The sequence below is a fragment of the Botryllus schlosseri genome, chromosome 3 (genome assembly GCF_051294905.1).
Source record: "Botryllus schlosseri isolate E-star chromosome 3, Bs_hap1, whole genome shotgun sequence".
In the NCBI taxonomy this organism is placed as follows: domain Eukaryota; kingdom Metazoa; phylum Chordata; class Ascidiacea; order Stolidobranchia; family Styelidae; genus Botryllus; species Botryllus schlosseri.
In genome coordinates this window covers 15,393,681-15,415,354 of record NC_137238.1, presented here as the reverse complement: position 1 = coordinate 15,415,354, position 21,674 = coordinate 15,393,681, and the positions used below count along the sequence as shown (strand labels likewise).

At 40.5% G+C, this 21,674-nt stretch overlaps 1 protein-coding gene across 1 annotated transcript; it reads left to right on the top strand.

Annotated features, from left to right (window-relative positions):
* Positions 1-3,233: 3,233 nt before the first annotated feature.
* Positions 3,234-4,338, top strand: LOC145435859 (uncharacterized). Its single transcript, XM_080313126.1, has 2 exons — positions 3,234-4,030; positions 4,090-4,338. The coding sequence occupies exons 1-2, from the start codon at positions 3,520-3,522 to the stop codon at positions 4,239-4,241; spliced, it is 663 nt and encodes a 220-aa protein (XP_080169252.1). The 5' UTR covers positions 3,234-3,519; the 3' UTR covers positions 4,242-4,338.
* Positions 4,339-21,674: the final 17,336 nt, after the last annotated feature.

Sequence of the window (21,674 nt, the reverse complement as noted above, 5' to 3'; positions counted from 1 at the left end):
CAGCGGGCACTCCCCATACGGACAACTTCCGAAACGACGTTACCCAGCCACGTCCCTTCACCGTTGAAGCCGATTGCGGATGATTTACAATTTACATTCTTCCAGATTAGTAAATAGATAGTGATCACCACAGATTTAGCGTCACAACATGTTTATTGAGACTTAATCCACAATCTTTCTGAGTTCCGAGAGCATGTGAATTGAGTTTGGATGAACAAGGCGTGACGCTAAATCTGTGGTGATCACTATCTATTTTGCAACTTAGTGCGAAACTTGAAATTGAATTTGATTTTTCACAAGTTTGTCATAACGAGGTTTCATCGTGGAGGAAGCTGTGCACAAGAGCTGTTTCAGATGACGATCAGTCAATCGGTTGCGATATTTGCTTTTGATCCTCACTAATTTGCTGAAAAGGGCTTCACATACATAGGTTGAACCGAACATGCAGGCATTCTTCGATGCGTTAGCTATCAGGTTGGGGTATTTTTCTTCAGGAACAGCACCCCAAAATTCAAGGAGTCCATTGCTTTGAAACAACAGTCGCAATTCTATATCGGACTGCAAGTCCAGCAGTTCCATCTGAAAAATATCAGGGGCAGTGGCGGCATCTACTGCCATTGGGTTTGAAAATATATTCATCAGGGGTACGGAATGATGCATTCCCTCTATTCGACGTTTAAACCCGTCAATCAAGGTACTAATAACCTGGTCATATGTTTTGAATGATCCATTCTGTCGGTGGTTTGAAAGCGTTACAAAATGTGTCGTAACACCCTCCTCTAGGTGCTTTCTCCAAAGACACAATTTCTCAATGAAACCAGACACTGTCCCGTACCAGGCGTGACAGAGCTTGTTATTTCCTTGTAAGTTCCGATTTAGTGACGACAGGTGTGAGGTAATATCCACCATGAACGCCAAGTCAGCAACCCAGTGTTCGTTTCCCAACTGAGGGATGTCTTTCTTTCCTTCGACAAATATTTTAATCTCAGGAAGTAGCGCGTAAAATCTTTTGAGGCATGCAGCTCGGCTTAGCCATCGTACAGCGGTGAACATGATCAAGTCTCCATGGTCAGCATCAATATCGGTGAGAAAAGCCTTGAATTTTCGATGGTTAAGTGCGTTTGCTCGAATCCAATTTACGGTCGATATTACTATATCTGTCACATTGGACATCTTTAATGATTTAGCAACAAGACTTTCCTGGTGTATAATGCAGTGTTGCCAAGTCACAGCGTCAAGATTCTGTTCAGCACGCCATTTGTTGACGAGTCCTTGAAGACCTAGATTTTTGCCGAGCATTGCTGGGCAGCCATCTGTCGCCAATGAATATAATTTCGATGGGTCTAAATGCGCTTCTTGAAGAGTAGCATGAAATTCACGAAACATGTCGGTTCCCTTCGTTGTGCCATGAATAGATCGCAAAGTAAGAAACTCCTCGCAAATCTTGAAATCTGGCATGACTCCCCGGATGAATACAGCTAATTGCTCTATGTCGGTAATGTCGTTAGTGCTGTCAAGAGCAAGCGAGTAGTAAGAAAAATCTTGCGACTTGTGAATAAGTTGCTCATGCAGATCTTGGGATATGCAATCGACACGACGCGTTACTGTATCATTGCTAAGCTGCAATTTTTTAGCTTTCTGCTGAATGGCAGGAGAACAATTGTCTTCGGTAAACAAAACAATAGCCTGCTTCGTAATTTCGCCATCAGAATATGGCTTCATATTGCTGGCCAATAGATGACTGATCTTATATGATGTTATTGTTACCTCTTCGGGTTCTTTTTTCTTTAAAAACATTTTTCCTTGTTTGCTACGCTCTGCTTTCAGACATTCTAACTTCCGTTTCCTTGATTCACCTTGATAGACGTCGTATTTTCCCGCATGTGTTTTATAATGCCTCTTAACGTTGAAAGATTTTACACCGTTTATTATTATAGGGCACAGAAGGCATTTCGCTTTGCCGTTTTCCTCAATTTGAAAATACGCCTCTTCCCATTCACTTTGAAAGGCCCGATTTTCTTGCACAAGGGTGCGAGATTTCTTTGCAGGTTGATCTGAACCTGACATTATCATTGAACCAAAGTCTCCGATATTTTCTAACGCTATCAAGATCAAAGCAAAGAGTAAGAAAATAAAGTACCTGCAGTTACCCCAAACGTTGATTGTCTTATTGACCGAGTCTCTTGTCACCCGTATTCTAATATGAGCCGCCGTCTCGAGCGAAATAAACTTCGCCCGTCTCATTACAGACACCTGATTAGGCTTAGGTCAGACGGTCAGAGCCTTCAGTAAAGCAGTAAAGGTTCGGATTTAAAGCCTACCGAAATTACTATCGGTAATGTTACGTCACAACCCGTACAACTTGTATTACGTAGGATTCTATTGTGATCAGGGAATGACCTTCGCGTCAGTAAACGTGAACATAAACGTACATTTGTTGTGTTGAAGGCGCGATTTATTTATGATCATGAATAATTAGAATTTCCGTAGAAGCATCAATGATTTCACATCGTTAGTGAGAGCCGCACGGAGAGCAGTCGAGAGCCGCATGCGGCTCGGAGAGCCGCGGTTGAGAATCACTGATCAAGATAGTTCGGTATGTTGATGTAGCAAGAATTCGTTTTTGATTTGCATCGTTGCTTTGATGGAGTTGGGTGATGCTGTGGTTTTGCCACGCAGCAAGGTTAGATTAACATCATATTAGCCAAGCACTAGATAAGTGACTATCAAACATTTTGACTCATCGCCCCGTATCAAGCTCGAGATATGCTCAGAGCATCCCTAAAAGCTAGAGGTCATCAGTCACGAAGTATGTCTACTGCACGGACTAGTTTCACCTACTCACGTGATCTCGCATATAAGGTATATTACTTTACTTCAACAATTTTTTGACGATGAAATACAAAGTTTCGCACAGTAGTTTTTGGATGCTCTTCTGCGACATGTTGCTCCGGATTTGAAAGAATTCATACACAACTTCAATATAGTTGTATTGTGGTGCTGTCAAAATTTTCAGAACACGACCGACCACACATCAAAAAATGAATTTTGAATGTTAGTATATGCAACGTTTTTACGGGCATGTATGTCATACAGAAGGTGCAGACAAGCAGTTGTGCCCTACGAAGCTCAATAAAACATGAGTAATACTTACTGACCGTCAAAATCAATTGTAAAATAAGCCTACGCCTTAACCGTCGAGTCCATAACATGACAATGTATTCGACGTCTGACTATAGAGTATGACTGGAGTGACGACTCGATTGTTCTCCCATTGTTAGCCGGCAGAATGGTCACGGTCAGATGGATGCACCCAAAACAGAATAGCTCAGTGCTTGTTTCAATGGCGTTCAAGGCGATTCTTCGTGTATTTCTTGAAGTTGCGTCGGAATTAGTTAGACAGTTCAACATTTAGGCAGCGGTGGCGAGTCGTTATGACTAGTGAATAATACCTTGTAGCCTCTGTTATATTTTTCGCCAGATTTAGATCATATTTCGACACGGATAGAAATCGGTATCATGACTGATTCAGCTGCATCACTTTGGGATGACTGGGAGGGACTAACTGAAATGGAAATTGAAGAATGTTTCGAAGGACTCGATAACTGGAAAGGTGTGATTTGTGAGGAATGCGAAGCATCCTTTCCGACTGTGAAAGCTCTGAAAAAACATTACAAAAATCATAAAGTTCCCACCAGTACTTGGGATATATCTGAGGATGCTGTATTTGCTGTTTTGAAGAGGGCTTGTGTAAATAGCAAAAAATACTTTGAATGCGCCCCATCATTCGAGGAACTAGACGTGACCAAAGCTGTTCCATTGGTGAAACAACTCCATTCTGAATATTGCAAACTTGGTGTTGACGGATTTTATCAACATTATTCAAATATCTGTCACCAAGCTAACAAGTTGCTGGGTTTGCCGCAATTGCCAGCTTCAGCATTACTTTTGAAGATGTTTAATTCTCTCGTGTGCGGTAAAGAACAGGATTCAATCACAGAGATTGGAGGAGTCAACAGCAAGGAATCTGGTAAGTAAATAGCCTTTGATACTTTGCCTTTCCATGGAAAAACTTTGACATGTTTTTAGACATACTTGAATATATTGGTGGAGTGCTTTTAGGAGCCATTTCTAAGCAAGCTAACGAAGCAATTGCCACATGCCTAACATCTGCAGCGCCATCGGGAAACCTCATTAAAGTGATGCAGAAGAAAGTCGGTGGATTGAAGAGCCCGTCTTAACAGTTTCATGGCATGGTTCTCCGCTTTTATGTTATCCACAGTAAAGAAATGGGAATACCCCTGAAAAAGATCAATTTTTTCAGGGTACTTGACGCAATTCACTGTGATCCATTCTATAACAAATTAATTCATACTGTGTCACTTCAATCTGGCCCAGACCTAAATGAGGTTGAGGATTTCATGGTCAAGGCAATGAGACACTTGAACAACATCATATCTCACAATTTTGCAAAGTTTGCATTGCATGAAAAGCAAAAAAAGTCCTCCAAATTTTCCAAAAGTTTGCGAGATGGCTTGAAAAAAATGAACAATATGCTCTTTTAGTATGGTAGTTTTTTCTCTCTGTGGCAAATGCTGCCTATCCACATTGAGGTTCCCTACCTAAAACAGGAAACCAATGCGTTGGTCGAAACCTTGACGTGGTGCATTGGCTTACTACTAATGTCGACCGGCAGACGTCTTCCTGTGTTCTTGGCAATGACAACGAGTTCCCTTCAAGTGCGATTTTGCACACTTTCAAGGAGTAAGCTCTGGCTATTGTGAGTCGAGCTCAAGCAGAACATTAACATTACACAAGGCTCTTGTTCTAGTCATCAGGGCCGTAACAGCACTTCGTCAGCCCCCCCAAAAACGTTGGTCATGGGCCCCCCATAGGGTGATTAACCGAAGTTCTGGGGGGCTTCGCCCCCCAGACCCCTCATTGGCTATACGATGTTTACCGCTACTCATCATCTGTGTTCACCGTCCGTTTAGTGGGGCAGATTTGGTCGTCCACACGCGCCAAGCGCAAAAAATTTCAAAATTCATGATTTAATCGGTCAATATGATCGGGAGTTGAATATATATTGTTATCAATTTTTATCCTCTCTCTGCCCACGTAATCAGATTTAATGGTAGACCTGAGTGAGGTGTGTTTGAAATGGTAGGACCCCTCAATAATAATTGAACATCTTCGGGCGTATACCCGTTCGCAGGAACGAAACAGCACTTGGCCAGGCCCCCTAATAAAACTTGGGTCTTGGGCTCCCATAGGGTGATAAACCGTCCCCCCCCATCACGTAGTTCGCTTTTGTCACGTAATAAGGGCCACAGTCTAGTGAGCAAGCGCGAGGCGCGAAAATATTCGATAATTCATGATAAAATCGGTCAATAATATTGGGAATTGCATATATATTGCTATCAATTTCTTGTTCTCTCTGTTCACGTTGTCAGATTTACCGGTAGAGCTGAATGAGGTGGCTTGGAAACTGTAGGGCCCGTAAATAATAATTAAACATATTCAGGCGGGCGGCCCCGTTGGTATGACTTCGTTTCATGATGTCATTTTGTGATCTCCTGTCTGTTATATCAAAAAATATAGAATCGCCCAAATGTACTAGATTAACGACGCACACGATTTCAAATTGGTATTTCTTTACGGGCATACAATTTTTCCCTGCGGAATGGTATTTGTCTTCTGAGGTTCAGATTGCCAAGACAGGAACATTCGGCGCCAGTCATTTAGGCGCCTATGGACAATTAAACCTATATGCATTTTGCATATATAACGAAGTTTTCGGTCTGCGTAAGCGGGCAGTCCTTTTTGGCCCAGGTTTTCTCGCTGCCGATCGTTCTGGCACACTTCTTGGAGTCGCATGTTACATGCTCTAGAACTTTAAATGTCTCGCCGATATGTCCATTTCGATAGATCTTGCGTATTTTGTCTTGGGGAAGAGTAGGCTACCAAATAACTAAGAAAGTTGGCAACTCGAAATCGCACGCAGAGCGAAAAATTTTTGAAAAAGTTGCATAAAGTTTTGAAAAATACTCAATAATTTATGCTAATTCGCGAAATAATTTTGAGCCCTCTTCGAGCTCGCCCCCCCCCCAATTGGGGGGTTTGAGGTGTGGCAGTTACGGTCCTGCTACTCATACTCAAGTTTCTGCGGTTATCGGACAGGCATTATATAAGACTACAAGACAGTTGCAATATTATTTGTTATATTCATACTCGAGTTTCTGCAGTTAATATAGGACATATTTTCAATCAACGATATTGTGAATTGCATATCGGTATAGTTCAAGATCTTTCCACTTGTTCACTTTGTAGTATTCTTCAGTCTTTCTTTCCATGAATTCATCTCACAATAGCCAATGCACACGAACCAGATATCCCATACCTTCTGTCATTATATTCATATACGTAGCAAACTCTACAAAGGATCAAAGCCACAATATCACATCAATCTCGTGAGAAATGTAACATAGGCTACACAGTATTATTCACCAGTCATAACGACTCGCTACCGCTACCTAAATGTTGAACTGTCTAACTAATTCCGACGCAACTTCAAGAAATACACGACGAATCGCCTTGAACGCCATTGAAACAAGCACTGAGCTATCCTGTTTTGGGTGCATCCATCTGACCGTGACCATTCTGCCGGCTAACAATGGGAGAACAATCGAGTCGTCACTCCAGTCATACTCTATAGTCTGACTATTGCGACATTGATATTGAGCAGAGTGTAAAACGGGTTTCCATACTTGGTACTGATATTATCCCATAAACAAGTTATACCGTAGCCAACATCCCAATCGCACAGATTTAGTTTTTATGATACAGTCAACATATCAAATCAAGAAGGATCCCGTATACGCCTGCTGGATTTTTCATAGGGATGGTGTGAACGTGAGGTTCACGTATGCGTTCTGTGTGTGAACCTCAGGAATGTATGGGTTCACGTTCACAAACGAACCTTGTTAGGTTCTGCACTGTGAACCTTTTTCATACATTACAATTCTAATTTCATTATACCATCTTTGGTTGAAATTTATTGCATTTCTACTGCGGCTCACTCTATGCATGGCTCTGAGAGCATAAAAATCAACACTAAATGAGCATGCACCTTGACAATCTCAAAAATTTTACTTGCTTTGTTACAAAAGTTTGCTCGAAATACCCATCTTTCCGTTTGTGAATATTCAGTGATTCTCTGTTGTGAGCAATCACTCAACAAAAGAGCGAAATACATTATGTACCATGAATGATGCTTATTCAACCAATCAATGAGATTTATATCATTGTCTGATGTAAAAAAAATCTAGCAGGCGTACGTGGTCAATCTTGACTTCATACGTTTACCGTATCATAATAACCAAATACGCACGATTGGGGTGTTGGCTACTGCTGTATAGCTTGTTAACGGGGTAATATCGGTAGCAAGTCAAGAAACCCGTTTTACACTCTGCTCAACGTGGCAGTACTCAGATGTCGAATCCGTTGTCCGGTCTGCCCTAGACCGTTAAGGCGTAAGCTTATATTCCCTTGCAAGTCATCGTCGAAATTAGTGGCAAAGCAAGACATTGATTTTATGGGATTATTATATCATTTGATTGTCTCAGTAGATACATTTAACGACGTTTAAAACGTCAGTATGTACTTCAGCATTGTGGCATTATGTGGCCCGAGTCGTCGCTAGGTATCGTGTACATTAATATAGGCTGTCGCTTCACTGAAATGTAGGGTTGGAATTTCCAATATGACGTCACGTGACGTCATGAGGTTAACGTTCGCTTTCACGCAGTAGATTCCTTCGGCATTAGAATGTATAATAGGCTTACAGATATTAGTGTTGTTGGACTGCCATTTGACCGGCAACTGTTGAAGACGCTTCGTGTAATCTAGGCTAGACGCGCGCCGTATTCTACTGAGAAAACGCAACGACCCAACTCGGTAACTGTTGGGAACGTTAATAAAATAACAAGAGTCAAATGTATGTGTGTGATAACGGTTATTATGAGGAGTCAGATACCATAGTTCAATTTGAACACCTATAACCACTACAACATTTATATATCCTTGTACTTTTGTTACCACTTTTGTCTCGTAATGTTAGTATAAGTCGGGATAATTTTTATTAGACTGGTGGTGGGAAACAATTCCGTGCATCCCGTCAACCCTGGCTAATAATGCCTAGTTTAATAGAATTTGTTATTACACATCGCATCATAGGTCAAATACGTGATTATGGCGTCATAAATGGCGGAGACAGTTTTTGCCCATCTTCGGCGCGCGTAACTTATGTAGGCGGTACGCGAGCACTGCAAAAACAGGGGTGGGCAACTATTTTCCTACGCGGGCCAAATCAGAAGTAGAAAATGCAGGGGCGGGCCAAGTGAAATTTTCAACAATATTCTCCAGCGAATTTTAATTTTATTTCTAAATTACATTGTTAAGAAATGCTGCTCAGTGAATGTGGGGGTGAAGCGCATCAAGCGCAATTTTTTTTCGTATTTACCTACCTCTTCGCGCCCACGTCAGATGCTTTCAAGCTCCCCCCAGTTTGAGAACCCCTGCACTAAAATGTATTTGGGATGGTACAAAGCTTATTGTCTATGGTCGCTGCCTTCAGCTTGGTGAAATAGCTTTGGCGTTTAGCGAAGCTTGCAGTTCTTCTGAAATTCGCCCTCCCTTTACCATGTGTTTGTCTTCGTGTTTTTGTCATAAGACCGGCTTCAATTAAAATCCTTAATCTCGGCGACTTGCTCGGCACAAACTAAAATGACGGGTTTACCCCTGACTCCAGTATATTCAGTGCTCTAAACCAGTGGTTCCAAACCTTTATTGATGTCGTAGCCGCATTACGAACTTCAGAGACGTATGTGGAGTAGGGTTGTTAAAAAAAAAAAAATTTTCCAAATCTCACTCGCTTCATGACTAAATCGTCAGGTTGTCCAAGAAAACGATGCACACCAAATTTGACTCAATTCCAACCAGTAAATGCCGTGCAATCTTGAATTGAAATTTTTAAAATATTATTAAAACTAAAAAAATAAAAATTCTCAAATTTTTCTGTCAACCCCATGAAATTGTTGAGCTGTCTTCAAAGACGATGCAAAACAAATTTGAGTCAATTCTGACTAGTAGAAGCGGAACTATTTGAGTTTTTCGTTGATAATCCCCGAATCGAGGATAATCCGAGAATTATCAACGAAAAACTCGAATAACTCCGCTTCTGCTATAGTCCGAATTGACTCAAATTTGTTTTGCATCGTCTTTGAAGACAGCTCAACAATTTCATGAGGTTGACAGAAAAATTTGAGAATTTTTATTTTTTTATTTTTAATAATAATTTAAAAATTCCAATTCAAGATTGCACGGCCTTTACTGGTGGGAATGGAGTAAAATTTGGTGTACATCGTTTTCTTGGACAACCTAGGGTGTGAATCAGGTAAACGGCGCTTTCAGGTATCAAATTATGTTTTGGCGACCATGAAACGTATGGAAATGAGTCAGACAAACAAATTCTGATGCAGAAACATTATTTCGTAGGGGGGTGTAGTGGATTCTGTTTTCGTGTAGCACCCCAACAGATGAAAAAAAAACATTATAACAGCCGCCTGCTCTGCAAAGGTGAATCAGCATTGAATTTACTGCTGTTTATGCTTGACTACTAGCTGTAATCTCGATGCTAGTAAAATTGTATTAGCTCGTCACATAAAAATATCATTTGAAGGCCATATCACCATTACAGATAGAAGTAAAGTAGTCAATGAGAGCTTTGCACGGGGCCGCATTCTACCCATACTTTGCTACATTGACTTTATTTTGAATGTGGATCACGCATGTCAGGTACGTAGGCAGGTAAATCGTGGCATATTAATGAACGGTCTTCAAAGTAAACCAATTTCCTGTTCAGTTATACAGCCTATGGTTTTAGTCCACACAACAACAATAAAAAATAGGTTTTATGTTTTGAATTCCAAATAACCTTCGCGGGCCACACAAAATAGCTCCGCGGGCCGCACTTTGCCCAGGTCTGGCATAAAACCTCGAAACGGTACGAAGGCGGAAAAAGGTTGGGAACCACTGCATTAGAAAATGACGTTTTCTTATATCAATTTCAATGATTGGTTGAATAAGCATTATGCGCCGACTACCAGCATGTAAGGTATTTCGTTTTTGATGTTGTGTGATTGCGGGTCAAGCTTACAGCAGAGAGTCACTAAATATCCACAAACGGAAAGCTGAATATTTTGAGCAAACCTTTGTAACACAACAAGTAAAATTTTTGAGATTGATGAGGTGCATGCTCATTTATAGTGTTGATTTTTTTATGCCGCCAGCGCATTGCATAGAGTGGTCCGAGTTGAAATGCAAGGAATTTAAACCAAAAATGTTAACATGACGTGAAAAATTGCAAGACATGAAAAATGGTTCACAGTGCAAAACTAACCAAGGTTCGTTTGTGAACGTGAACCTCTAAATTTCTGAGGTTCACACACAGAACGCGAGCACGAGCCTCACGTTCACACCATATCTAACTCACACCCTTCTCTACTCTGTTCCAGGAACAGAAACCAATGATATGGCACTGCAAAATAGAGATGACTCGAAGTTTAGCTTACTCTGAATGACAAGGCGCATGTTGGAGTTCGATGTAATTCATATGAACTACAAGAAATGCAATTTACGGCTGTATGGGGTCAGAATCAAGCGCAGGGAATTACAAGTAAATATGAAAGTACAATCATCCATCAAGGCATCATTTTGATTCAAAGGCAGACTATACCACGTGCTGTTTTCATGCAATACCACGTGCTGTTTTCATTCAATAGCAGCTGAACATTTTTAACTAATCATCAATTGCATTTGAAGCGATCTGATTCGATGAAAGCTTATTCGTGCAATTATATGTCATATGCACCGATCAGTGATGCCTAGTTCTAGAGCAGTGGTTCCCAACCGGGGAGGAATTCCCCCTTTGGGGGGAATTTTGCAATTTTTAGGGAGGAATTCCACTTTAGAATTGTAACGGATTTCCCAAAATGTACATGTCCGAACTGTCATGTTGGCAACCAGTTATATCAGAGCGTATGCTCTTTATAGCTGTTTTTTTTTGCTGAAAATATGTTCAAATGCTATTTGAAATGTCTTTCTCCCATACAAGTTCGTCCTTGTTTTTTTTTTAACTAGTTCAGATGTGCTTTAGTTCGCAAGACAATTTTGTAGGCCAGAGACGGCCTCTCAATCAAATATATTCTAAGCGAGAAAATGTCGTGCCGAATCTATCACAACAAGGCCTCTAACAAAAGTATTTATCTTATATTTTCATGTCAACATTTTCATAAAGTGACAAAATATTCCAACGTCATCGATTCAAGTCAAAGAGATCGCTAGCCTTGCTTTATTTTTAGTGAACAGCTACTCGATCGAAAAAATGCATGTTAAACTTGGTGCAATGTTGCCGAAACCGAATGAGTGTCCTAAATTTCAATGAGCTCAAACAGGAAATCTGATCGCGTGTATGTTATATATCAAGGTATGTATCAGGGCTGTAACCAAGTCACGAGGCTCCGAGTCACAAGTCAATTTCACTTTCATAGTTTTTACTCGAGTCAAGTCGAGTCATTTTCAATTCACCATTGAATCAAGTCCGACGGTCCAAGTCACCGAGCATAGGGTCGAGTCCGAGTTATGGTATTATGACTCGAGTCCGAGTCCAATTTCTTGTGTTGACTGCTCAGTTTCCAGTTAAAGTCTTGTTAAACTCACTTTTTATAACTCTGTTTGGTGATATTGAATGATTTTGATTTATAATATACTAATTTTCCTCACTTTGAGCAGTTTATTGTCGTATTCTCAAGTACCAGGACCAATAGACGAAATTCCAATAGGAAGGCCACTTTACTGTTCTTCGAAATTACAATGAAATGTCGGTCTTGGCCGTCTTATAGTCACGATGTCATATGGCTTGGTTTGAGTCATGCACAATGACTCCAAGTCGAGTCAATACACAGATTGTCTCTGGTCGAGTCGAGTCGAGTCGTTTCCCTATTTTGAGAAAATGACTCGAGTCAAGTCGAGTCATCAGAAAATGCTGACTCGAGTCCAACTCGAGTGTGGTCAATCCTGCTATATATGAAAATACCAATATTATTGGCCAAATGCATAGGCACACTTAAGAAAAAAATCGCGAGACCAGCAAATTTATGCATACTGATTTTTCACAGCAGTTATATTAGCGATTGGTGCATGATAAGCCGAAAACACAAATGGAAGTATGGGGGTCTGTTGAGTCAAGCCTTCCAGAATTTGTTTGATTGGGACCAAGACCATTGTTTTTGAAGGTCTACAAAGTATTGTTACAGCCCTACTAGAAACAGACACTCCGTACCTCCGGTCTTATTCTTCGGTCAACAGGTGATTGCGCGGTAAAAAATGACATTTTTTAATCATCGGGCAGATTTCTCGTAAGGGGGGAATTTTGGCACAAATTTCGGCCAAGGGAGGCACGAGATGAAAAAGGTTGGGAACCACTGTTCTAGAGGGTTTCGTGTCCATTATTAGCAAGCATAAGCTGGGACTAATTATAAAACATTTCTTTACATCTCTCAAAATATTGGAGTTTGGTCTTGATCCTTTCATTTGTGATCCCAACTTGCGTTAATCTGAAACATATACCCATATAAAAATGAATACGCTCAACTTGTGTTCATACTGTTGCTGCATGTTCTCACCACTTCACCAGCCATTGGACATTATATGCCTGGCTTGGTCAACGCAGTTCATTGCTTGAATGGAATTTCAGTCCGCTGCAGTTAACAGACCTGGGTTTATATCGTCTCTTCAGCAGTCAAGCCGACGTGTTGGCGCAGTTGGTCAATGTCACACCCCAACGCCTACGGTACTCGAAGTGAAGGAAGCTGATCCAGGCTAAACCTCTTCCACGTACCTGTTGATACGGCGACTTCGCGAATATCCCACAAAAGATACGCGACGGAAGGCGCAGACAGAGGGAACGGAAATGAAGAGTCACACAGCAACAAGTAATTGACAGGAGGCCGAATAGCATCCGTAGGGCGAAATTGTTGTTGTGTTAATGTGGGGTACAAGTGAAAGATCGTTTCGAAATCCTATACTTGTTGATCACATCGCATTGCGCCTTGTGCAGTATATTAAACGTTCTTTGTCTTGCGTGTATTAAAATGACGGAAACATAGATTATAGTTATAGTTGAGCTGTTTTGACACCGGGATTTCGAATGTCTTCTTATTTTCAAAGCCGCGCTTGAATCACAAGCGCTTGTTTGATCACTCTATCTCGAATGGCTTGCTGCTGTTATGACAGTCTCTGTTTCGACATGCGCTATTGTGAATGCTTGTGTATGTTGAATCACTCGCTGTAATGACACCCACTGTTTGGAAACATGTTTATCACGAATGACTGGTTATATTGAATGTATTGCTTTTGTGACACTCGCTGTAATGACACTTCCTATTTTCACATTTACTGTTTTACCCGTGAGACATCGTCTTGTAAGAAACTCACTGCCTGTAAGTGTAGTTCTGGGACTACCGTGCCTGTATATGCTGAACCTCATGTAACGTTCGATTGGGAGGTGACGACTACACTTGAAATCTAGAGAGCTTTGCTGTAAGTTACGCCACCACCGCGGCAACTAATCGACGAAACCATAACAGTCTCCAGTATATGCCATTTAAAATATTGTAACGGTGTCGCTACTAGTTCTTTACTCTCCAAGTGTAAATCAGTTCACAGCACAGCCAGACAGATACCGCAACAGTTATATTGACGACAGTAAGAAAAGAATGCGTGTACCACACAGACAGAATATTCCAGAAGGCTGCGGTTATCTCCCGCGAACGCATTGTCTACAGGCGCGACGTCATCAGTCGCCATAGATGGCGCCCCGTCACAATATAATATTTCGAAAGTATTCGTTCGTCAAGTAGTTTAATTCATTTAAAAAAATAATTCTTTAATATCAATCTTGGTTGGTACTCTCCATATGGATCCATATATGTACATTGTACATTGCACATGCACGTCACGTTCGTTGTAATTCACATCTATGCAACGATAGCATTATTTCTACAATAACCAACACAATAACGCTGAATTGACAAAACGACAAATTTTAAAAAGTGGCCGTATTGCGGCAGCCGCTAGAATTGCTATAAACTTGAACGACGTATTTCGGATGATGGCCAGTGGATAATATGCGATCGATTGGATATTATTGTATATGTTTCATGAAATTGTGAATTACAAAATGCGGTTACATTGATTGGGCATCCATGTCGTTTATTGGATGGGCAGTTGGCACGGTTGTTGCACTGGCGCACTGTGCACTGTTGTCCTCACCGAACGTGCGAGCACTTTTACCAATCAAGCCACCAGTTGTATTTTTCATATCTGTGAAGAAACGATTATTTTCCTCTTTCAAATCACTTGAAGCGATGTAATATAGAAATGGATTCACGCATTCACAAACGCGTAGGATGCCATGAGGTAACAAATATATTGGCACCATGGTATTCCGAGGTATATTGAATTCACGTACCAGAAGGTATATTTTGGAAGTGTAATCAACTGCATACCCAATAACGAAAGTAGTAACGATCAAGCCTAGTTGTGTGAGGGCTTGCCTTTCTTTTTTCCTCGAGGCAGCTGATTGTGTATTGGTACCAGACATGGGGTGATTACTTCATGAATGTAATCGATTGCGATTACGATTACTTCTGAATCACGCGATTACGATTACGATTACGATTACAGCAAAATTAAGAAGTAGTCGATTACGATTACGATTACATTGCGAAAGTAATCACGATTACTCACGATTACATTTATTTTGCATCGTAGTAGTTATATTGGAAGACAATACATGGATTGCGCTGAATAGGCCTAATGATTTAACAACTGTCTTTACAAAAGATGGGACATTTCTTTGTTACGTCATAATGTACCCATTGCTCATTTCATAGAGGACGGTTTATCGCACACAACGTTTTGCATTCTTGCCAAGGCCATAACTGCCGCACCCCAAATTCCCCAATAGGGTGGGGAGCGTGGTTGGAGGGTAGGCTACTCAAAAGTATTTCGTAAACCAACATAAATTATAGAGTATTTTCGAGAGATTTCATTAACTTGGAGATTCTCTTTGAGCTTTGCGATTTAAATGTCTCTAGATAGATTGATTTCGAAATGCATACGTCTCCCCTCAAGAAATAAAGCATGTATCATTCATAGTAATAGGCATTTAGGTGCCATTCAATACCGCTCCTCGACACATCAAACGACATATGCAGATTCGGCCAACATGAGAATCCACGAAGTGTGCTACTAAAGAAAGACATTGGCAAAAACTTAGGGTATGTGTCCATTGTCAATAGCCGCGCTGGTTGGGCGTGACTAAGAGTCCATTCCTTTCAATCTGAGCCCACGATGCAATTGCCACCCGGGCACCCACAGAGCATTAGATATGACAATTCGTGAGTGTGTCTCATGCAAGTTTTTTTCTTTTAGTCTGCTATATTTGGGCCACTACAATCAATATCTTTTGGCTATATAACAGACCGGAGGTCACGAATTAACAGCATACAATAAAGTAATTATTGCAAGATACCAGATGTTATAATTATGAATTACGCGCCCCCTGCTCTTCAGGTCAATCTGGCCATCGGGCGCTGAGATAGGAATAAAAGTGCAATATAATGCAATTACCAATATTATTGAATAAATTAAATCTTCAACTTCAAAATTCACTACTCTATGGGGGCACAAGACCAATGTTTGGGTGGGGGAAACTTTTGCGATTTTGATCCTAATTCTAGTTACAACGCACGCTAACATGGTATATAAGCCGATGGCTATGGCGGCAGGTCCAAATGTTCAGTAAAGAATTGTGAAATAGTGATTGGCGCCTGTTTTGAGTAGATTAATATGAGAATAAGAGAAAGTGAACATAAAATTCTGCCTTCAACTGAATGCAGATAATGTAATGCAGGCTGCCATTACGTAAACGGCAAACCAACGGCTCAGTTATGATATATATCAGCAGCTGTTGATTTTAATGCGCCGTTGTGGAAACCGTAATGTTTTATTTGGCGAGTACAAAATTTCAAGCCTTTGTCAGGTGTAGGTTCGTACCATATAGGCCTACTTCTCGCCAAGCAGCAAAACTGAAACTGCATTTAACTATAGAATTAGACCTATAACATTCTATAGTTTAACTAAGCAGAACCAAACTTCAATACAAAAGTTGCTTAGGCAGAGAGGTGATTAATTATCCTGTTGCGAGGTAGTGGTCTCTGAAATGTATTGATAACCCGATATATAGCACGATGGGTTTTCTTACAATCACACTAATGCACACCGAATATCTATTTACTATGTGTGGACACTGGACACGCCTCACGCAAAGACGAGCAGAGTTAATAGGCAACCTCTGACGTAATAATGAGCAGTGGCATTAGAAAATCCGACGCTTGTGCTCTCAATAACTGGTATAATATGTATTCCTTGTTCACGAGTGTTCAGTTTATGTCACAGTCCTTGTACCAATAAAAAGTAATCGTTCTTTCGTAAAAAAATCGATTGAATATGGGAAGTAGTCGATTACGATTACGATTACTTCGGGATTTTTTCGAATGTAATCGATTGCGATTACGATTACTTGAAAATGCTGTAATCGTCGTAATCGATTACGATTACTAATCGCGATTACCACATGTCTGATTGGTACTAGGCTTATATCTACGATGTAGAAGAAGCACCATAAGCGCTAGACAAACGATGATTGCCAGAACGGTAGGAAGAAGCATATAAAGTGTTTTCGTTAATGCCACAGAAATCGCTAGTAAATTCCCTATCCCCTTCTTAGCACCGCAGTAATATTGTGTGCCACTGACATGTCGGTATTCCATGACATTTACGCCAATGATGACGTTTATTACGATAGATATCAGATATGAAATGACAACAAACACGCGACATTTTTTCACGCGTGTTTCGTTGCAAGACCCGGATGTGTTAGTCATGATTCGAAGTCTGATGATGCTTAAAAGGAGAACATGATGAGCTGTGACGGACGATGTCGCAACATCAAAAGGTATAGGTAAAACACAGAATTCGTACGGCAATCCGTAATCATAATTGTTCAACATTAGGTACGTGTAAAACGGGCTATTTATCGCAGACAGGATATCTGAAATACTCAGTCCAGTTATAACGACGGTGAAGAATGTTGGCTTCATCCGCATAGTGATTATAATCATCCAGGTATTAGCGATAACCCCAAACACAGCAAGAAAACTAAACGTTGATAAAATGCCTGCATGCTGTATCGCAGTGAGATTGAGCGGAAAATCGTATTCTGAAAGATTCCAAATTGACTGCGACTCCCATATTGAATTCTGATGTTCCATCATATGAAGGGAGATATGCAATTGAATGTTTTCTCTGATGAAGAGGGGGCGCAATCGTCCGTGGACCTGTTTACATGCAAGATATTATTTACCCGTAAAAATAAGTTGAGAACAAAATGAATACATGCATTAGGGCCAGTGGTCCTCAACCTGTTTCGACTAATCACCCCCTTATCAACCTTGACACATATTTTCGCCCAAAATATTTAGGGATGCGAAAAAGAGAACATATAATCGGGAAAATTATTCAAGTCTGATCGCTTGTAAATTTACTCAAAAAAGGCCATTTTCCGGGGTGATAGGGGCTCGGAAATCCGGTTTCTGAGTCTACTTTCCATTGAGTTGGCCTTTTTCTCGTGCCATATGCTGAATAAGCCATCTTCACGTGCATTTTGTGACCGTGTTAATGAAATATAGGCAGTGGCCACCAGAGGTGGTCAGTGACGAGTATTTCTACTTTTTCGAAGTACTCAAGTAGTTATCCTCTACTCCTGGTACTTACTCAAGTAGATATTATTTTCGTTACTTCTACTTCGTAATATTTTGTGATCTAGTTACTTTTTACTATTTTAAGTTTGTCAAATAGTAGTAGTTTAATCCACCAATAAGAAAGATAGCCTGAGGAATTTGGGGTGTGTTTTCACGGTGTACCAACATTTAATTTTCATAAAAGTCAAGAAAGCCCGGAGCTTTCGTTGCGCTTCGCGCACAGTAGCTATGGAGTGACAAATATGTTTTGACGAAAGTATCGGCGAATATAATTTAGGTACTGGATAGCTTGGTTCCGCTCACACCGCATTGTGTTGCGGCCCATATCAAATATTTCATCAGAGTAAATATGGCCCACCATAACGTTTGAAACTACTGTTTCGCAATCTAGCAATTACCTATTATATCGTATTCTAGCAGCCCATGTCCTAGTCTGGAAAAGTGAACTCCGGCTTTTTTAATGTTACAGCTGTTTTAGCAGACCAACTTTGAAATTTTCTGCACAAAAGACTTGTAATAGATTTTTCGCTTCTCAGAAGTGGTATTTGTATTTCTCTTTGAATTCCAAGTATCATACTTTGAGTTCTAATTACTTGCAGTTCTTTTGTCTGGAGAACATACATGTTGAAGCATAAAAGCAAGTTTACTAATGCCTCTATTTTTACGAAAGTAAAGCTACACTATAGGGCAATTTTACGATTATTAGTAACGTATACTAATCGTGCAAAGTGTTGAAACCGTATCCGAAACAACTTATTCGCATCACTCTTCGCCTGAACTAGCGGTCTTATAATATGGGGTATAGGGCGTCATGCCATGATATTTTCTAAAACGGGGTCAAGTAAACAAATGAATCGCATTTTCATATAAATACTACATTGCATCCCATGATGCGGACGAATGCTTATTCTGTTGAACATTTATACCTCCTGGGATGCACAATACGGACCAAGCTCTCTCACCTCTGCATAGCTCAATTTGCAGCTTTTGACAGTTCATGCAAACGAATAAGGACTGTTTCCAAAACTACTTACTTACTTGAGTAGATTTGAAAGTCAGTCAAATCTGCTTCTACTTGCTATAGTTTGAGGTAGCTTTATAAATTACTACTTCAACTCGTACTTGAGTAGCTTTCTTGACTACTTTGACCACATCTGGAGGCTACTCGTCAATTACCGGACATATAACAACTCAGGCTATTCGTCCGGCACTGTGTGCCGTGCCCGTAACTGAGCGTTGGGACGGGTAGTCCAACACATGAGCAATTGAGCATGCGACAAAATGAAAAACCGACAGATTAGCGTGCATCACTTTGGCGTATGGCTTTACAACTCACACCATTACCCTTATATACATTTTAATCCCAAACCTAACCCTAACCCGGTCCTCATTCTAAACCTTACCAGGCCCTAAACCCAAACTCTACCCACATTCTGAAGCGTCGCATGCCCAATTGCCGTATGCTGAAGTGTCACATGCTGACATGTTCATGTGCCCACGGACCGTTGGGACAATGTGAAGCTTTTAAGAGACCTCGATTGACTGTCATTTATTCGTACCCAGGTCTGGTTATTGATATGTCTGCTATATCCTCTAAAATTAGTTCTCGTGTCTGGTTTGCAATCGCTAGTCATCAACCGCGCAATAGCTAATGCCTCCTTCAATACCAATCCTTAATCAGCCCAGAAATCGGTGGTCACCGTGGATGCAGATCTCGTGCTTTCATTTGCAAAAAAGCAGGACTCGAGTCAATACAACGTTGTAAAAGAGGCGCATGACGTACACCGTTGTGCGATCCATCACGCCTGACATCGTGCCGCATCTCGTTAACTGTCAAGTCTTGGTAACTGCTACATATATATATATATTTGTGAAGTCAGTTATTATCATCCAAAATATAGGACCTAATGCGAAGCTTCGAGAAGTTGAAACAAATTGCCTACACTACCCGTCTACACATCCGTGAGAATATAAACGCACAGACTATATTTGTTCAATTTAAATCATACAAGAGGGTTGGTAAATATGAGCACTGCGCAACGTAAGCATTGAGCCGTCTAAGAAACAGAGGCACATTTCTATTTAGATTAATCTTCTACTACTACTTCGACAACGAAAGCTGTGATCGTTTAGTTTGCGGTCAATTTATTTGTGATGTGACAAGGGAGGATCAGAGTAACATAGAATGAAAGAGAATGACTGGTTACTCTAACAAGTGACACCGGCGTATCTCGAACAATCCGAACATACACAAGATACAGTGATTTTTCGACAGCGTTTACTCTTGATGACTTGAAATTGACTCGTAAATTTTACTCCGAGTCACGAGTCAATGCCCACTATTGAAGCTCCGAGTCAAGTCAAGTCAAGTCATTTTCCCAAAGTGACTCGAGTCAAGTCAAGTCATACGAAAAAGTTGACTCGTGTCATCCCAAAACCGCTATAAACTAGACCTATTTTTCACCGGTAGGTATAATGAGCATTAGCTATCTTGAGAGGCTATTTACGTCAAAGCATATCATACTTAAAATCTCAAATTTTGTTAGATGTGTGTGGTATTATACAAATATTTTTGCCCTAACTTATAATTGTTTCACGCGCCGTATGTTCGGCAACCCCGCTTTAACGTTTTTGCATGAAATGGGCAAACAACGTTGATGTCCAGTTTGTGACTAGAACCGCCGGCTATGACTAATACATCCCGTAGGAAAATATCAAATATTAAATGGTTGAGGTTAAACGTGTAATTTCATACCAGCTTAGTGCTGAGACATTGGCGATCAGCCCGAGTAAACCTCAACAGCCCAATGTAAGAAGTCTCTATCCTCTGTACGCAATTGAAACAAAATATAATACAGCTCTCTCGCGAAAACTGGACAAATATGTGAACCTCAAATAGCATGACCATAAGGAGTGGAAGGATGTACCCTCTGTTTCGTGTATATAAACTAAAATATCGATAAAATTCGATTCCGCATAATCGTTTAGAGAGGTGGTGCTGGCAAGTTTTAATTGATGCCCATTTGAGCCTAATCGTTATCCATTGTGTGATTTCACACTTAAATCGTCAGTAGCTCAGATTGACGTCACGTCAACGTAGGCTAGTTCAGAACATGCTCATATACTGTGATCATTCGATGTCCTTCAAAAATGAAGTAGCCTAATGTGATAGCCATGAGAAGTTTGAAATTATTAGGCACAGCTTGTAGGTAACATTGCTCCTATCTGTATTGCGACTCCATTCTCATATGACATCAAGCATTATCCGAATCTTTTCAAACGATATTCATTTGTAACACCACAATTCACAATTCAATAACTGATTGCGTCTAATATCCTACAGCTAATGATGACCCAAACAAGCCTGTGTTCACGAATCATATGTCATAATCACCGGATAAGAAGTACTGCTCAGAGGTGGTCAAAGTAGTCAAGAAAGCTACTCAAGTAGAAGTAGAAGTAGCGACGAAAAAAATCTACTCAAGTACGAGTAGAAGTACTTCTTCCATGAGCAACCTAAAACTACTTGAAGTATAAGTAAAATTGACTGACTTTAAAAGTACTCAAGTAAGTAAGTAGTTTTGAAAACGATCCTAATTCGTTCACATGGATTGAAAAAGGTGCAAATTGAGCTATGCGAAAGGTGACGAGCTTGATTCATATCGATGCATACCAACAGGTATCCAATTTTCGGTAGCATAACCATTCATCAGCATCATGATAGTATTG